This window comes from Hyperolius riggenbachi, chromosome 1 (assembly GCF_040937935.1).
Source record: "Hyperolius riggenbachi isolate aHypRig1 chromosome 1, aHypRig1.pri, whole genome shotgun sequence".
Taxonomy (NCBI): Eukaryota; Metazoa; Chordata; class Amphibia; order Anura; family Hyperoliidae; genus Hyperolius; species Hyperolius riggenbachi.
The window spans coordinates 251,847,468-251,867,677 of record NC_090646.1 but is presented as its reverse complement, the minus strand read 5'-3'; the positions used below and the strand labels follow the sequence as shown (position 1 = coordinate 251,867,677).

General features: G+C 43.0%; 1 protein-coding gene across 1 annotated transcript in view; it reads left to right on the top strand.

The window, feature by feature from the left end:
• Nucleotides 1–20,210, top strand: part of MMRN1 (multimerin 1) — a 118,675-nt gene that overhangs the window by 84,618 nt on the left and 13,847 nt on the right. Inside the window, exons 2-3 of the mRNA XM_068271042.1 lie at nucleotides 8,428–8,547; nucleotides 9,747–9,853. Coding sequence (XP_068127143.1) covers nucleotides 8,428–8,547; nucleotides 9,747–9,853 — 227 coding nt within the window. The remainder of the gene's footprint in view (nucleotides 1–8,427; nucleotides 8,548–9,746; nucleotides 9,854–20,210) is intronic.

The window sequence follows — 20,210 nt, the reverse complement described above, 5'->3', positions numbered from 1 at the left end:
CAGTGATGCAAAGGAGAGCAAAGGTGGATATAAAGACCTCTAGCATGAGTAGATGGGGTCTTATTGAACCTGACAAGACCTGGGGGCTTGATTCACAAAAGGGTGCTAAGTGTTAGAACGCCTGTGAAAAGCTCATTAGCACACCTAAAGAGACTTTGCGTGCGCTAATAAGCAAAGTTTAGCGCTGCCGGTGCATGCAAAACGGCGCACCGGGTGTGACTATAACGTCGCACCGGGTGCCCCTAAACCGTCTCACCGGGTGCGCTCGAAACATCACACTATGCAACGTTTCAGGCGCACCTGGCGCAACATTTTAGGGGCACCCGGTGCAGCGTTATAGTCACACCCGGTGCGACGTTTTGCACGCACCGCACATCACTAAACTTTCCGTGCGATCAATAAATGCTTTGGGCTTGCTAACTGCTTAGCACCCTAGTTAGCACACCCAAAGCTTTTACGCGTGCTAACTGAGTTAGCACCCTTTTGTGAATCAAGCCCTAAGTCTTAAAACTGTATTTTTGCCACTAAATGAAGTTATAATTCCCCAATATAATGTTCACAACTAGTTACAAAGTATAACAAAACCATTAATCTTACACCACAGGGCAGTCTCTTATCAACTGTACAAACCATAATAAATGTCAGGGAGACAACTGTACTGAATCTCTCAGTATGTCAGAAGGTACAGTGATAAATGTGTCTGCCTGGCACAGAATATTCTCTTAATACTCTTATAGTCTACTCTGCACAAGAGAACCTGTCTTAATGTAAGATACTTTGACAATATTGTGATGATTATGGGCTTGATTCACAAAGCAGTGCTAAGTGCTAGGACACTTGTGAAAAGCCCTGTATCACGCCTAAAGTTAGTTTAGGCGTGATAAATAGCACTCGCACGCAAATTCCCGCAGAGCGTGGTGCGCGCAAAACGTTGCATCGTGGTGTGATGAAAGCGGCACACTCAATGTGCCTATAAGGTTGCATGGCCAGAAACCACTTCAATCATGTAGCAGATCTGACCATAAAATGCATACAATCACGTAGCAAACCTGGCCGGAAAACACTTCAATCATGTAACAGACCTGGCCAGAAAATACATGCAATCATGTTGGCAGATTTGACCAGAAAATACATGCAATCATGTGGAAGATTTGACCAGAAAATACATGCAAACATGTGGAAGATTTGACCAGAAAATACGTGCAACACTGGAGCAGCTCTCCTGGCTGCTCTTAAGAAACAGGTGGATGAGTGGCTGACCCCGCACCACCTGGAGATAGGCAACGTGGTGTGCGACAACGGCAGCAATCTGCTTGCCGCTTTGCATATGGGGAAGCTGACACACATACCCTGCATGGCACATGTCATGAATCTAGTTGTTCAAAGATTTGTGGCAAAGTACCCTGGCTTAGCGGATGTCCTGAAGCAGGCCAGGAAGTTCTGTGGGCATTTGAGGCGGTCTTACACAGCCATGGCACGATTTGCAGAAATTCAGCGGAAAAACAACATGCCGGTGAGACGCCTCATTTGCGATAGCCCGACTCGCTGGAATTCGACCCTGCTCATGTTCTCCCGCCTGCTAGAACAGAAGAAAGCCGTCATCCACTACCTCTACAACTACAGTAGAATGAAACAGTCTGGGAAGATGGGGATGTTCTGGCCCGACAACTGGACACTGATGAAAAATGCATGCAGGCTCATGCGGCCGTTTGAGGAGGTGACCAACCTGGTGAGCCGCAGTGAGGGCACCATCAGCGACTTAATTCCCTACGCTTACTTCTTGGAGCGTGCTGTGCGTAGAGTGGCGGATGAAGCTGTGAATGAGCGTGACCAGGAACCGTTACGGCAGGAACAGGCATGGGACCAATTTTCATCAGACCCAGCTGTTTCCTCAACACCTGCGGCAGCACAGAGGGGGGAGGAGGAGGAAGAAGAGAAGTCGTGTGCAGAAGACGAGTCAGACTCAGAGGATGATTTCGCAAGGTGTTTCTTTGGGGGAGGAGGAGGAGGAGGGGAAGGCGGCAGGAGAACACCCGCAGCAGGCGTCGCAGGGGGCTTGTGCTGCTCAACCTTCCCGTGGTATTGTTCGCGGCTGGGGGGAGGAGGTTGACTTACGTGACATCACTGAGGAAGAGCAAGAGGAGATGGAGGGTACTGGATCCGACTTTGTGCAGATGTCGTCTTTTATGCTGTCCTGCCTGTTGAGGGACCCCCGTATAAAAAACCTCAAGGGGAATGAGCTGTACTGGGTGGCCACACTACTAGACCCTCGGTACAGGCACAAAGTGGCGGACCTGTTACCAACTCACCGGAAGGTGGAAAGGATGCAGCACATGCAGAACCAGCTGTCAACTATGCTTTACAATGCCTTTAAGGGTGATGTGACAGCACAACGCCAGCAAGGTACCACTGCCACTAATCCTCCTCCCGTGTCCACGCAGTCAAAGACAGGACGCTCCAGCGATCTCATGGTGATGTCGGACATGCGGACGTTCTTTAGTCCAACGCCTCGACGTAGCCCTTCCGGATCCACCCTCCACCAACGCCTGGAACTGCAGGTAGCCGACTACCTGGCCTTAAGTGTGGATGTAGACACTGCTGTGAACAGCGATGAGGAACCCTTGAACTACTGGGTGCGCAGGCTTGACCTGTGGCCAGAGCTGTCCCAATTTGCCATCCAACTTCTCTCCTGCCCTGCCGCAAGCGTCCTGTCAGAAAGGACCTTCAGCGCAGCTGGAGGCATTGTCACAGAGAAGAGAAGTCGCCTAAATCACAAAAATGTTAAGTACCTCACCTTTATCAAAATGAATGAGGCATGGATCCCGGAGGGCTGCTGCCCGCCCCAAGACTAAGTCAGTCCCTGCACACACAGCATCTCTGCCTGCACGCCGTGTGACTGGCTGCCTGGGCTGCCCCAAGAAGACTAAGTCGCTCCCAGTCCCTCCACACAGCATGTCTGCCTGCAGGCCGCTTGACTACCTTCTCTGCCACCACCAACAGGGTCCGGGTCTCCAGGCGGATTGCTGAATTTTTTAGGCCGCTGCTAGCAGCGGCCGCTGTAATAATTTTTCTGGTGCGTGTACATGACTGCCTAATTTTTCTGGCTGCACTGCGGGCAGCTGCAACAACAAAAGAAAAGGCATGTACATGCGCCCATTCCCCTTCGTGATCATTACCTTGCCGTGGTGAAGGGGCTTGCGTATCACAATGAAGCAATGACCGGCGCCTAGATGAGTGTCTCGGGGGGCACACAAAAGATAATAAGGTTGTTGCTTCATTGTGGTCAGACCAAATTTGATCAGCTGGACAGTCACTGTTCTGTCATTCAGCTACATCAGCCGGGCGACCATATGGGCTGTAAAGCCACCAAAACCTGCACTTTCGCCATGGTGCGCACCAGTCCAGCACGGCCATCACTACACAAACAGCTGTTTGCGGTGCGTTACACGGTGAGTTTGGTGTGTCAGTGTGAAGCAGTACCTTAATTACACTACCTGATTGATGTATACACATGCAAGATGTTTTTAGGCCTGTCATTTAGCATTCAATGTGATTTCTGCCCTTAAAACGCTGCTTTGCGTCAAATCCAGATTTTTCCCCGGGACTTTTGGCATGTATCCCACTCCGCCATGCCCCCCTCCAGGTGTTAGACCCCTTGAAACATCTTTTCCATCAGTTTTGTGGCCAGCATAATTATTTTTTTTTTTCAAAGTTCGCATCCCCATTGAAGTCTATTGCGGTTCGCGAACTTTAACGCGAACCGAACGTTACGCGAAAGTTCGCGAACCTGGTTCGCAACCTAAAATCGGAGGTTCGGCCCATCTCTGCGTCTATTAGACGCCAAAAGTCAGTTCACGCTGGGGGGTACTTTAGGGGTGCTAGGAGAATGTCGCTGCCATTGCCCCAGTATAGCTAGTATAGTTGCCCCAATATAGCTAGTATAGTTGCCCTTAGTGTAGGTAATATAGTTGCCCCAGTATAGCTAGTATAGTTGCCCCCAGTATAGCTAGTACAGTTGCCCACAGTATAGCTAGTACAGTTGCCCACAGTATAGCTAGTACAGTTGCTCCAGTATAGTTAGTATAGTTGCCCCAGTATAGTTAGTATAGTTGCCCCAGTATAGCTAGTATGGTCGCCCCCCAGCCAGTATAGCTAGTATAGTTGCCCCCAGACAGTATAGCTAGTATAGTTGCCCCCAGCCAGTACAGTTAGTATAGTTGCCCCCAGCCAGTATATCTAGTATAATTGCCCCCAGCCAGGATAGCTTCCCCCAGTATAGCTAGTATAGTTGCCCCAGCCAGTATAGCTAGTATAGTTTCCCCCAGCCAGGATAGCTGCCCCCAGTATAGCTAGTTTAGTTGCCCCAGCCAGTATAGTTGCCCCAGCCAGTATAGTTGCCCCCAGTATAGCTAGTATAGTTTAGTTTCCCCCAGTATAGCTAGTATAGTTGCCCCCAGTAAGTATAGTTGTCCCCAGTATAGCTAGTATAATTGCCCCCAGTAAGCTAGTATAGTTGCCCCCAGTATGGCTAGTATAGTTGCCCCCAGTATGCCTAGTATAGTTGCCCCCAGTAAGCTAGTATAGTTGCCCCCAGCCAGTACAGTTAGTATAGTTGCCCCCAGCCAGTATAGCTAGTATAGTTGCCCCCAGCCAGGATAGCTGCCCCCAGTATAGCTAGTATAGTTGCCCCAGCCAGTATAGCTAGTATAGTTGCCCCCAGCCAGGATAGCTGCCCCCAGTATAGCTAGTTTAGTTGCCCCAGCCAGTATAGTTGCCCCAGCCAGTATAGTTGCCCCAGCCAGTATAGTTGCCCCAGCCAGTATAGCTAGTATAGTTTAGTTGCCCCCAGTATAGCTAGCATAGTTTAGTTGCCCCCAGTATAGCTAGCATAGTTTTGTTGCCCCCAGTATAGCTAGTATAGTTGCCCCCAGTATGGCTAGTATAGTTGCCCCCAGTAAGCTAGTATAGTTGCCCCCAGTAAGCTAGTATAGTGGCCCCCAGTAAGCTAGTATAGTTGCCCCCAGTATGGATAGTATAGTTGCCCCCAGTATGGCTAGTATAGTTGCCCCCAGTATGGCTAGTATAGTTGCCCCCAGTATGGCTAGTATAGTTGCCCCCAGTAAGCTAGTATAGTTGACGCTAATTTCTGGAGGGGGAGAGAGAGGCAGAAGGAGAGGTCCCAGGTGAGGGAGGGGGGGGGATATTTCCCCCCTCCCCACCGCTGCCTCCACAGCCTCTCCTTCTAGCCCTGCTTCCCCCTCCTGCTGTGCTGCTGTGGGGGGTCACGGCGACACCCCCTGGGTGTCTGACACCCGGTGCGCCCCGCCCCCCTGCGCTCTATGGTAGGGACACCACTGTATTCTCAAATTATCGTGTGTGTGTGTGTGTGTGTGTGTGTGTGTGTGTGTGTGTGTGTGTGTGTGTGTGTGTGTGTGTGTGTGTGTGTGTGTAAAAAAATCTGTATTCTTCACTCTAGGGGCCTGATTCACAAAGCCGTGATAACTGTTAGCACGCTGGTGAAAAGCCCATTATCACGCCTAAACTTAGTTTAGACGTGATAAAATAAACTCGCGCGCAAAGATTTGCGTGTAAAGTTTTACGTGCGCAAAGTTTACGCCCGCAACGCCATTAAACCCTATGGGACGCTTCGCACGCACCGGACTTTGCATGCGCAAAAGTGTGCGCGCGAAACTTTGCACGCGAGTTTTTCCCTCAAAGCGTTGCTAACTTACTTAGTGCAATGCTTATCACGCCCAAAAGTCTTTAGGCGTGCTAACTAGGTTAGCACCGCTTTGTGAATCAAGCCCTTGAAGTCAAACACACTCTGTATTCAGCATGCTTATTGTTAACAAAATACAAGTAATACCTTATCAAATTTTCCCTTTTATTCTAAATTCTGATTACCTAAAGAATGGGAGAAACAACTCTGTTTCTTATTCTGACTGTTCAATCTTTCTCCAATTCCTCTGCATTGTACACAGTAGATAATCCCTACCATTATGTCTAAGGCCTTTTTTTTGAGGGGGGGGGGAGGGGTCAATTAACTCATCTGTATGTTTTGGGAATGTGGGAGAAAACCAGAGTGTCCAGAGGAAACCCACTCAGACATTGGGAGAACATAAAACTTCATGCTGGCCCAACTCAAACTGGGAACCTAGCACTGCAAGGCGAGTGTGCTATGCACTGTGCTTCCATGGGGTCCATAAATAATTTTAATGAAAATAATATCTATCTAGCTTAGATAGATAGTGTGAGGGTTACTGTAAAAATAAAGTAAGTATGATGGGTAAAGATTAAAAAAGAACCATATGCTGGGTACTGTAATGGTTTAGGTTACTATAAATCTTTACAGCAATTTCTTCTTAATCTCCTCCATATAGCTTGTACAATCTTTTGTGTTGTCATAAGTGATACTGATAATCAACATTTGTGTGCCTAGAATGTATATGATGTTATATTATAATCAGCTCTGACCGGACGTAGATTCCAACGTTTCACTGCCACTCTCGCTGCTGTTCCATCACTGCACCCTCTCCTTCTGCTATCTCAGTGACAGCAGAGGTTATGCATCTTGGTCAGTAGCCAATTTCATTGGCTCCTGACCCCATGATTACTGTGAGCCAATCACAGTAATCACAGAGCACACAAGGGAAAGGACATCTCTGGTCCGTAAAGTCAATGTTACCCGTCCTAAAAAAACAAAAGTCAGATACGCACCTAAGGAGAGGGAAGGCTCTGAGTCCTAATGAGACTTCCCTCACCTCTCCCGGCGCCCGGTCCCGCTCAGGATCCCCCGTAGCAGCATTCGACCAATGCGGTCAAACACTGCCACTTCCGCCGCCGAAGGGAGGTTTTGGAAGTCTTTAGGAGCACCCGGGCTCCTGAAGATGGGCCACTCCATACTGCGCATGCGCGAGCGCCCTCTATTCACGCGTGCGCAGTAAGGAGCCGTCTGTCATCGGGAGGACTCGGCTCCCGAAGACTTCCGAAGTCCCCCGCGGGGGATTTGAACGGAGGATCCTGAGCTGCACGGAGGGCACCGGGAGAGGAGAGGGAAGGCTCATTAAGACTCAGAGCCTTCCCTCTCCTTAGGTGAGTATCTGACTTTTGTTTTTTTAGGACAGGTAACAATGGCTTTAAGGGCCCAGAGCCATCCAGTCTTGAAAGGGTTAAGGAAAGATAGACGATACAATCAGGGTCGGACTGGGACACTGAGGGCCCACCAAAGAAATTTCAACCTGGGGCCCACACGTCCCATGATTGCAGTGAAAAAAGGGGTGTGATCATGCACCGGAAGGTGGGCGTGGTCATGATGTATTATGGACAGGGACAAATGTATATGTATATGATCTTAGCAGCATTGTAATTCAGAGACACTGCTGCCCAGCAAAACTTTGCATAGAGTCCCCTCCTTCAATATAAAGTAATGTCCTACTTTGCAGAGGTTGCGACCGCAGAGGTTGCAGAGATTGCGACCACATCGGGGCCCTTGGGCCAAAGGGGCCCCAAAGTGCCCTCCCTCAACTACAGTATTACCTCTCTGTTGGTCCTGTGCTCATAATAATCACTTCTATAGATACTTTGAACAGTGGTAATCGTTAACAAGCTATTTCCAATCCCCTTCTTGAACTTCGGAAACTGTAGTTGTCATTGGCAGGTTTTGGTGCTGGGGGGCCCCATTGTAAAATTTGCATTGAGGCCTACATTTCCTTAGCTATGCCACTGCTCTCAGCATGAGTGATTACAGCACTGAGAAGAGAATTTTTGTGCTGCAGGCAGCAATTGGAGCTCTATCAGACAAGGAGGGGGGGCCCACCAGAGACCAGGAGGCGGTGCCCACCGAGGGAAAAAACGGTACTACTGTGGCCCAGTCCGACCCCGGATACAATGGCTCATATTCAATTCACTTTTTCTCCTAGGTAATATTTCTGCACCTAATCAATAAAATACCTTTTAAGCCACCAGCAAGCCCGATAATATTTAGAATAATTTCTCACCTACTTTTTGGTACTTTTTCAATTGCAGAGTGCTGAAATGTTATTTTAAACAGAAGTTGAAAAATTATTTCCTAGGGGAAAACTTAGGAAAAAAATAAATTGAATAAGGGCCTATATGCTCCATAAGGTGGAATAGTGTAATGATGGTAGCTGGATAGTGTAGTGGCTAAGGCCTCTGCCACAAGTGACCTGGGTTCGAATCTCAGCCCTTCCTGTCCAGTAAGCCAGCACCTATTCCGTAAGGAGTCCTTGGGCTAGAATCCCTAACACCACTACTGCCTGATGAGTCCGCCCTAGTGGCTGCAGCTCAAGTGCTTTGAGAAAGTGTAATATAAATGTTATCTGTCTTGTATTGTCCCCACACAAATCTGATTAAGCTGAACAAAATATCAGTGAATAAAATGATACTATACATGTTATTTTTTCACAGAAACTGGTGTGCCTATGTCCATACCAGACTCGTACCGACTGTTGCAATAGATAATGTGGAGACATATGTATCTGCTGGAGCAAATCCATGTGCATGGAGTACTGGCGCCTGTTCAATGAGGTGAGTACCCATCATTGCAGACTTATGTAGAACATCCCATAATTAGCGCTCCCAATATGTGCTTAGGACAAACGCTGTACACTAAGTAATGAAGTGTGAAACCATTTATAATCAGAACCCTGGATAGAGAAAAAAATGTTTGTCCCTTCTATAAATAATCATCATGGACAGGTAAAGTCACGGATTATTAAACTGAATGTTCTAAACACATTTATAAACAGCAGCAGACCAAGGGGATGGTTTTTTAAGAAGCGTATTCTTCAGGCACGGATTAATGAACTCATCACAGCCCTTGAAGACATTTCTCTGGCTAGACAGAAGACATAAGAGCGATGATCAAATTATTCAGTGTCATATTTCTAATGATTAATAATAAATAAAATGCACTGTGATAAGTTAGATGAATGGAAGAGGCCAAATTCATTTGCTGTTGATCTCAATTTTGTATGTGTAGCTGCCAGCTGCATATATTTCTACTTACGCCAGCCACACATTTCTGTATTTTACCTAATTAGATATTCACATCTCAACTTGCTTTGTGATTAAAAAGAGAAGTCACGTCAGTATTTGCTTTCCTTATTATTGATAAACAGTATTATGGCACAGCTGTTTCTGTCTACAGATCTACAATGTTTTGTTATATAAACATTTTCAAATATAGTAATCGGAAATCACTTTGTTTTGTTGGTATTTAATACCATGAATAAGCAGCAAATGTAAACCTTTATGAATAATATCGTTAAAAAAATGAAATGCTAAATTGGAAACCTCTGAATTTTGGTATTAGAGATGGAATTATTGGCTCTGAAACATATAATTAAAACTTTTGATTAATTCACACTAAAGGCTTGATTCACTAATATCACACCTTATCAAAGATATCATAGTTTATCAAAGATATCACACTTTATCATAGTTAAAATGCCTTATCAGAGTAGCATAGCGAGCGCTACGAACTTATGCCTGCTAATTGGCAGAGACACTCGTCCTGCCCCAGCCCCTGCAGGTTCGTAGCGCTCGCTATGCTACTCTGATAAGGCGTGTTAATTTTGATAAGGTGTGATATCTTTGATAATGTGTGATATTTGAGTTATCACGGTTTAGTGAATCAAGCCCCATGTGTGGAGTGCACACATATTCCTATTTGTGAAGATACAAAATGATACCTACTGTTACTATGTATGTTTGAAATCCTTCAGGAGTCGTCTAATTTCACAACCAGTTTACAGAACGAAGCATATAATCGTAACCTCCCTGGAATGGAAATGCTGTCCTGGCTACAGCGGAGAGCAGTGCGTGGCCTCAGGTTTGTTTGAACTTTACATATTTTTAGTTTGCTGATAATGATAAATGCTATAATGATCCACAGATCATAATTTTGGCTGTTGTTACTGTTAAATGTGGAGCTAAGATAAATAGTTTCACACATACATTTCCTGATTCCTGCCCTTTACTTTCCCCACCCTCCCTCCTTTACTCTCCCACGCCTTTCCCTTTTCCTCTTCCCTACCACCTTCCCTCATTTTCCTCCCCCTTTCTCCCCCCATCCTTTTTTCCCTTTCCCTCCCCCCCACTCCTTTCTCCACCTGGCCATCAATGTTCTTGAAGTACAAATAAGGGCTTATTGGATTATGGAAATTCACAATGTCTCACTGAGTTATGCTTGTGTTGATGGTTATAGTGTGTTTCTTAAATAAAACAACTATTAGAGAATAATATTGATTGGAATATGTTAGAACTAAATAATAAGTACAGTACAATTAATATATATTTTTCCAGTCTTGGTATACGGTCCTATTCCTTTCCACACTTGTTCGTTCGGTGGAGGGACTGGATGGAGGCATGTTGTTCCTGTGTATGTTTTAAGTTTGGGGCTGTATTCTGCTTTTTGGCCACAAGATGGCCACAGCGCGTGTGGTTATCCCGGATATGTACGCATGGCGGTTGCGTAGCGACCGCAGATGCGCCTGTCGGGAGTTTGTGACGTCGGCAAGAGAGGGCGGAAGTGAGGGGAAGGCGGTGCGCCTGAAAAGGCAGAAGATGCCATCCCCTCGCCACTAGAAGCCAACGAGCGTGGTGCACGCTGCGGGCAGAGAGTGGCCCGGCTGTGGCGAATACTCAGGGGACCAGCTAGGCACGATGCCCCTCTGATGAAGCCCATAAACGAATAGGGCAAAACGCCTGTAAGGGCAGCCAACCTGGATCCACCCCGGCACATCATGCCTCCACCCAGTCCACACTAGCCTGCATAAGGTCACGCAAGTATCCTGCACTGCCTACTCCGCAGCTCCTCACATGCTTTCTTATTGCTTTGCTCTGAGCTAGCTCCATGATGTGCATGTCTTTTGCTGAATAAGGAATTGTTTTGCTTGTGCTTATGCTGATACACATTGCTAGATTGGCTCAGATGCATTCCATGCACTTTTGCTTGTACCAATAAATATTGGTGAGAATTTTAAATCAAGTGTGCCTGCCAGCTTTTTTCTCTTTGTGGTGACATACATAGTTAATAATAAATATATTTGAGAGAACAGCTGTCAATAAATATAAACAATAACTTCACAGAAATATCAATTAGAATATCTACTAGGCCTGTGGCTCACTGTTAATCGCTCTTGCATTTGCAATGCCACAAGCGCAACATTCCCTGCATTTTTTCATTGGCGATTGTACAACGATTCCAAAAGTGGGGGCGGGGGGTTACATATAATTTTGTGCAAAATCAAATTTAAAATACTTACTAGGTTTTCCTATGTCATTTCCTGCAGATCTCCAATGCTTAGCCCCATCCCCTTGCACAAAGGGTCATAGGCAGTGTTATATCTCTAATTAGAGAAGCGCCGATGACCTCTTGGGCTGGAGGCGGGGCTATGTGTAAGAATTCAAACCTCAGGAGACCAGTAAGTACTTCAAACTTTATTTAAAGGCCCACTCCAGTGAAAAAAGTAAGCAGTTAAAATCTGACAGAACCAAAAGGTTTTGGACTAGTCCATCTCCACATGGGGGACTCTTTGATTTCAATAGCATTTGCTGATTGGCAGTTGCTAAATCTAACTGCCAAAAAGTGTGCAAGTGAATAGGGAGCTTGGCTGGTATCTTACTGTTTTGGTAGTTAAACTGCAGTTTAGTGCTTCTGAAAACAAAGAAAACCCTGAAAATCCCCCATAAGGAGATGGACTAGTCCGAAACCTGTCGGTTCTGTCAGATTTTAACTGCTTACTTTTTTTGCTGGAGTGGTCCTTTAAACAGGAAAATCGCTCACAAAGTCACTGCAAAATTGCTTTTAAAGAGCGATACAAAAGCGATTTTACAGCGCTCCTATCTCTTGCAGTGAAGCAAAATCACTCCAAAATGCTGCATGATTGTGATATGGCCAAATCACAATGGCGGTTGTGGGTTCTCCACCTCCATTTAGTTTCCTCAAGTGTACTGATTTTTGGGATTACCAAAAGCAAAGCTGAAAGCGCTCTAGTGGGCCCTAGGCCTCAGAGTGGGCTAAACAAACAACACTTGCAGATAATGCAGAAAATGGTGCCACAGAGCAGAGAGAGAGAGAACAGTCCAAGTCCTGTCACAGGTAGATATAGTGGAGCAGAACATTTTTAAAAGAACTCTCCTGAGTGAGCTCTGTTAACATACAGTATGCAAGTTAGAAAATAATAAAAACAATATACAATATAAAAAAATGAGGTATGATGCTGCAGGTAAGTAAAAGCAATAGAAGTAACCAAATAATTCCTTCAAACACACCTTTCTAAAGCTCAGTTGATTAGTTTAGTGTGCCAGGTGAATTGGAATTCACACTCTAGTGTCATTAACAATCGAATGAACTGAGAGCAATGCACAGCAATAAGAGACCTGCAGGCAGTAATGGTGCGTACACACGTCTGATTTTACACCCGATTGTCGTTCAGACCAGACGTTTGAACGACTTGTCATTCAAGCAATAAGTGTACAAACCTTTTTGTACACAAAGACTGACAAAAAGGCTGATATGCTAATGTCAGTTAATTCACATGTCGTTTGACTGGTCAATGAACTGGATAGAACAATGGACCAGATCAAACAACTAATCTAAAGAGGCCTCAATTCACTAAACTTAAAGAGAGTCTGAAGCGAGAATAGATCTCGCTTCAGACCTCATAGCTAGCAGGGGCACGTGTGCCCCTGCTAAAACGCCGCTATCCCGCGGCTTAACGGGGGTCCCTGTCCCCCCAAATCCCCTCCGTAATGCGGGGGAGCGCTTCCGCATTGGGGCAGGGCTAACCGCCGCAGCCCTGCCCCACGCGCGTCTGTCAGACGTGTATCTCCGCCTCTCCCCCGCCCCTCTCAGTCTTCCTTCACTGAGAGGGGCGGGGGAGAGGCGGCGATGCGCGTCTGATAGACGCACTGTGAAGCAGGGCTGCAGCTGTTAGCCCTGCCTCTAGGAAGGGCTAATCTACGACCAACTTGCGACCAAGACTTGCGGGGGGTGGGTTGGGGGGTCAGGGACCCTCGTGCAGCCGCGGGATAGCGGCGTTTTAGCAGGCTAGCACACATGCCCCTGCTATGTATGAGAGCTGAAGCGAGGTTTAGTCTCGCTTCAGTGTCTCTTTAACTCCTGTCTTTAATAACTCTTCAGAGCTGTTTTACAGTTATCACAATTATATCACCATGGTGATAACTGTAAAACAGCTCAGAAGAGTTATTAAAGACAGGAGTTAAGCTTAGTGAATTGAGGCCATGTTTGAATGGCAATTACTTGTACAAGCGTCTCCCAGTCCACACGTATGGACCTAACTGTCGTTTAAAGTTAGTCGACCAGATCTGCAAAGCAGATCAGTCAAAACTGCTTCTATTAGTCTAACGATCAACCGATTTGAACGACAACTCATTCAGAAAAATCAGACGTGTGTACGTGCCTTAAAGTGTAACTGTCGGGCATAAAATCAAAAATCAATGCTTTATTTTTATCTGGTAAACAAGTAATAAGCATGCTAACCAGGAAAGCCAAAAGTTAAAATCTCTATTACTTTTCTTGTTTATAAATGATCATTCCCCAGTTTACCTGACTCTTATATGGTACGTTGCCACAAAAAGGAAGTCGCAGGGCATGCTGGGTTATCTTTTTTTTTGCTTCTTTATTTCCCCTCAGACTAAACTAATTTACAGAAGCAAAAAAGGACAACCCAGCATGCCCTGCAACTTCCTTTGTGCGGCAACGTACCAAATAAGAGTCAGGTAAACTGGGGAATGATCATTTATCAGCAAGATAAGTAATAGTGATTTCAACTTTTGTATTGCCTGATTAGCATCCTTATTACTTGTTTACCAGATAAAAAGAAAGAACTGATTTTTAATTGTATGCCCATCAGTTACACTTTAAGTCTGTTCTCACCAGTAGTTGATCGGCCTCCCCCTCACTCTTTCTCCCTCTCTCTCTTGTTCTCCTGCCTTCTTTTCTCTATCTCATTCTCTGTGTATCTCACTTGCCTGTCTCCCTTTTTCTTCTGCCCCTCTTGCTAATGCTAATAAACATATAGGACACACTTTTCATGTCCCACTTGAGCCCAGATGACCATACTTTTGCTGGTTCTTCTAAAATAATGTGCTGTCATTTATCACATTATGTGAAAAGAAAAAGCAGACATTACATTTACATAAAATAAGTGTTACCCCTGTCACAGACAGTTCATGATTACCCAGGTTCAGTTAAGGGTGAACAGAAGGCTTCCACAGCAATACATCAACAGCTTATCTAAGTTAATTGCCCATATTAAACCAGCTGTGTGCCCTAGGGGCTGCTCTCTGATAAGGTAGACATCTTCTTTGTCTAAAAATATGATTTATGGTGTTATTAGTACATTAATAAAGGTTGTAAAAAGAGGATCTATATTCTGTAATACATGCAGGCACACTACAAGTAGGTGACATTCTTAATTTAAAAAACAATATAATATTGTTTCATAGTTCTTCAATTGTAAACTACACTTCACAGTGTGTTGACACTTTATAAGCAAAGAGAGATAATAGCAACAATAATAATGTCCTGAAACAGTGCTTAACTAATGGGAGTTGAAAGATATTTATCAAGTGATATAGTCATATTAGAAAAGGGCTGATTTTACATATATATCAGACAATGGGTATAATTCACTAGCTCATTTATTTGTCAGAGTTACAGATTACCCAGCAAGCTCATGGTGAACTCCTAGGAGTGTGTAAGGGGCAACAATGGACCAAAAAGCCGTCTTTCTAAAATTCTATGGAGAACAAAAGTTTCCCTTCTTAAAACAGAAAATATTTGCAATTATTCAGGCTTTAGAGAGCTCTGAGATGTCTCCCAGTGCATCACTATTGAATATGCAAATCATCTACTGTTGTCTTTGTAAGATAAACACACCTCCAGGTCCCCTGGAATGCAATAATGTGTCAGTTTGTTAAATATACAGAGCCAAAATAATCCAACATGCATACAGACTGTTTCGGATTGGTTGCTCCACATCAGTGCATGGCATGGATTAATGCGGTTCTGGAATTTTCTGTTTTCCATTTAATTGTCACAATGGCCTCAATTGACTAAGCTTAACTGCTGTCTTTAATAACTCTTCTGAGCTGTTTTACAGTTATCACAATTATATCACCATGGTGATAACTGTAAAACGGCTCAGAAGAGTTATTAAAGACAGGAATTAAGCTTAGTGAATTGAGGCCAATATTACATTGTTTTTAATAAGCAGAACAAAAATTGGTATAGCTCCCTTGCCTAAATGTTAAGAATAGCTAAGAAGCCCAAGTAAAGGAATTTACCAATAAATTAAATGGTATAATAATTTATAATATAATCCACCGAAAACAAAAATGGCTCTAACAATATCCTAAACATAGCTCCTTCAAAATAGCTTGTCGGCTGTGTATTCTAATACATATTTTTCCAGATTCCATAACTTTGTACAAAAATACCTAATATACAAACATTAGAACAGCACTGTAACCAGTACATCACAGAAAATAACCACATCACACCTTAAGCCATAATTAAAGATGAGTAGCTAACTCAAGCAAATTAATCTTTGAAAAGATTTTGCCATTTTCTATAATAGTCATTATTTTCTAAATATACTTTCACACACCTTTAACATAAAGCTTATAGCTTTAGTCTACCTTTCTATTTCAATTGTGGCATCTGCCAAGTTGTTTGCATGGCATACTTCACTGGTGAAGTCTTTGAAAATATTTTTCAGCTCTGCTGAATATTTACTGTGCATAAAACACATATTTTGTACTAGGGCTAATTATAACAAATACGGCGCAAATCATTAGTGATAACATTCTTTTATAAGTTGCTGTAAAAATGGGGAGACCAAAGTTGTATGTTTAGAATGTTTAGAATGTCATGATTTAATATAGTTGAAAAAATGATGTGCAGTGTATTTTTCTTGCATTGTTTTATTTAACCACCAGATGTCTCTGTTTTCCAAGATCAAATAATCTTTGCAATAAAACAAAGCAATTGTTGATAGTGTGTTTCTTATATCAATTTTGCTATTTTAATAATAATAATAATATCACCATTATTATTAGGGCTGCAAAAAAAATAGTTCTAACAAATAACACAGACAGACAAGGTAAGTAAAGATAACACACAATTCTATAGGATGTTTTACAATGCATTTATAGATTGGACAGCAAACTGGATTCATTGATGCCAAACTATACTGCTCATATAAGTGTACAGTCTAAAGAGATGTTAAGAATTTGACAGTATTATTGCAATATATTCTAGTCACCTGTCTCTATATGACACTGTTGCCTCTAATGCACTAAAGTTTTTTGTCACGTACCTTATCTACAAAATATATTCTCTGTACCTGGTAAGGATCAAAATCCTAAAATATGGAGAGAGAATTCATTCCTCATTTTAAGTAATGGGGAAAAACTTCTTTAGTGAGGCTTTTTCCATTATAATCAAATTTTATTGAAATTTAACATGGTTGCAGTAAGCAGAATAGCCAAAAAACATGGTAATGAGATACATTGACATATACACCATCAGATTATCAGGTCATCAATTACACATGTCAAAAGGAGCCATAAAGTAATTCCGCTAATCATTTTTAACCACAGATATTGTTCAAAATGTGTTAACATACCAGTTACTGTCACTCATAACCTTAGAAAAGGTTGACAGTTACAAAGGTAGGAGAAAACGGAAAAATCCGGCAATGTTCATTCCAGCAGGTCCTATATCTAGGGCCTTCGAACAGGTGGTAGTGCTTGGTGATCTGTAGGCTTATATAACAACTTCTAGCAGTACTTCTAATTATAAATATAAACTTACATAAGAAACTAGGTATTTAAATGGGAAAACCTAAGAATAGTAATGAAAAAATACGAGTTCAGATAATACAACAGGTATGATTGGTGATGCATAGGTATCTTCAGAGTTACTGTACGTGACGGCATAAGAGGACCATTCCTCCAGGAGAACAAAAAAATTGTGTTATTAGATGCTCTGTTCCTAATCCTGACCTCTATTGTTAGGTTCTTTTTAACTAATGGCAATAAATGAGGGATCATGAAATCCTCCGTGGATTTCCTGTTCGAGGTTATAAGATGTAACCCAGCTAAGATTGTGGGACAAATAATAGGTTGCGCTGCTTTAGGAATGCTATGAAAATCAAGCATTAATAAGGCAAATTGTGGATTTTTAATGAGGCTTTTTAGTTTGCTATGTGTTATACTATATTTGCATATTCAGGAGTGATGCATCATGGAAAATCGTTCCTGTTCACATAAAGCTGAATGATTACAAGTGCACTTTGTTTTAAGAATGCAAAGTTATATTAAGCGTAGCTTTTTTTTAGTAATATGTCCATTTAGTTTCTTGAAGCTCTTCATAATAGCCTATGGTTCTGGGATTTCGAGGTACTCTGTACAACTTGGTCCTACCTTATATAGCTATGTTAATCCATACCTTGCACTAATGAGAAGAAACATCTTTGAAACAACATTATGCGTATTGGTGGGTGACCTGTAAAAGTTATAGGTACACTGTGCACTCCAGCAGTTCTGGATCTGGCTTTTAGCGTCATAAAGATCTGATTTGCATGTTTAGCAATGATACATAATGGGAGATCTTTCTATGCTCACACAAAACTGAATAATTACAATTCTGTTTTAGGAAGTTACATTTATATCCAGAATAAATTGCATGATTTTTGAGCCAAAACATACCCCGCATCAAAGGAATGTGAGATATTGTTCTTGGTTCCTTCCCTCTTTTACTAAGAATCAACAAAAGCTGTACAGCATCTCTAATGATGCCCAGTAAAGATATAATATTTATTTGTACAATTTTACCAAATCTATATAGGAGGTTAAATTGAGTGAATATACTTGGAATGGATACTTGAGATAGTCCCTGATGCTGGGTGCACACAATGCAATTTCCCATTCAAATGACGGGTAATCTGACAGGAAGTTGCATCCTGTGTGTATGTCCAAAGTGCTCCCGATCGATAGCAGGATCAATTTTCCTGTGATTACTTCAGGAAATTGACCCTGTCATCAAACGGAAGCAGATCAGACATGACTGAAATAATCATCCATTTTGGGTCAATGGGACGGGAAACTGCATTGTGTGTATTCATGTGGATCATCCAACCAGAATGTATATAAACTGTATATTTAATTCACCTTCAGTATAACCAGTCCTTAGGGGATATGGTTGATAATAATACAGTAGAGCTATTTGCATGATCCTGGTCAGGTAATAGTTGACAGGAGCATTGGTAACTCCACTGCCATTTGACGCCAAGGTTATCTGTAGATAATGCTTATTTATTCTGAACACAGCTGTTGAACATTTTTTATTGCTACTAATACCTATGATATTATCAAGCTGAAAATTAGTTCAGCATAATCATAGCCCATTATTATTTATGTAATATACTATCCAATTTTCACAGTCACTACCTAGTGTGTTGCCTAGAGATGAGCTGATAACAGGCTGTTTGCATGTTGGGTTGATGTGGCTCTGTAAATGTATAAGCTATAGACTTGCTATACACCAGCAGTTCTGGATGTAAGCCTGGCTTCAGGGGCATAAATACTTCATTTGCATATTCAGCAGTGAGGCATTAAAGGAAACCACACCTCACTTAAAACTATATTATCCTAAATACATTCTGTTTTTAGAAGGCATATTACACTGAAAATATTAAACTATTTCAAGTTTAAAATATGTGCTTGTTCATGCTCCCGTCGCCAGGAGCATCCTGGACAGACGCAGTTGATATTTTCTCGTACTGCACCTGCGCAGGACGCTCCCAGCAACAGGAGCATGAATGAGGACATGCATGGCCAGGGCTGCGCAGGTGCAGTGGCCGGAGACAGGCTTAGTTGGCGAAAACGAAACTGAGCCACGTTGGGGGACTAGAGGATCGTACAGTACCGGCACAGGCACAGGACATCTGCAGGGGGCTGGTAAAAGCCCCAGGTAAGTAAAACTAGCTTTTTCCCTTTTTTTTGCCAAACTTAAGTATCCCTTTAAGGGAAGTAATATTGAGGATGCCTCCATTTTCCCTTTTAACATACTACAGATATTTGGCTGCCATCATTTAGTTGAACATTTTCTGAGTTACACACCAGGAACAAGTGTGCAGCCAGTGGAGTCAGAACACCTGATGTTTACACTCCTTCAGAGTAAGAAATTCAGATATATTTAAATTCACAGGAACAGCATGGCCGCTCAGCATGTGGCATTTGTTAAGAGACACTGAAGCGAAAAAAAAATTATGATATTATGATTTGTATGTGTAGCACAGCTAAGAAATAAAACATTAAAGAGAATCTGTATTGTTAAAATCGCACAAAAGTAAACATACCAGTGTGTTAGGGGACATCTCCTATTACCCTCTGTCACAATTTCGCCGCTCCCCGCCGCATTAAAAGTGGTTAAAAACAGTTTTAAAAAGTTTGTTTATAAACAAACAAAATGGCCACCAAAATAGGAAGTAGGTTGATGTACAGCATGTCCACACATAGAAAATACATCCATACACAAGCAGGCTGTATACATCCTTCCTTTTGAATCTCAAGAGATCATTTGTGTGTTTCTTTCCCCCTGCAGCTATCTTCCACTGAAGTGTCAGGCTGTTTCTTCCTGCAGAGTGCAGACAGCTCTGCCTGTATGTAATTCCTCAGTATGTGAAAGCCCAGCCAGCTCAGAGGAAGATTTATCCAGCTTGTAAAAGATAAGAGAGAAGAGAGAAGCTGTCCTAATCTAAATAATACACAGGCAGTGTGCAGAGAGGGGCCTGGAGGGGGGGATGCATCACAGAACCACAACACTGAAGAACTTGGCAGCCTTCCAGACACAGGCTGACAAGTCTGACAAGAGAGAGATAATTTGATTTATTACAGAGATGGTGATAGTAGAACGTGCTGCAGTAAGCCAGAACACATTAGAATAGCTTTTGGAACTTGTAGGATGATAAAAAACAGGATGCAATTTTTGTTACGGAGTCTCTTTAAGATCAGATACATCAGTCTAATTGTTTCCAGTACAGGAAGAGTTGAGGAACTCCAGTTGTTATCTCTATGCAAACAAGCCATTAAGCTCTCCGACTAAGTTTTAGTCCTGGAGAGGGCTGTTATCTGACTTTTATTATCTCAACTGT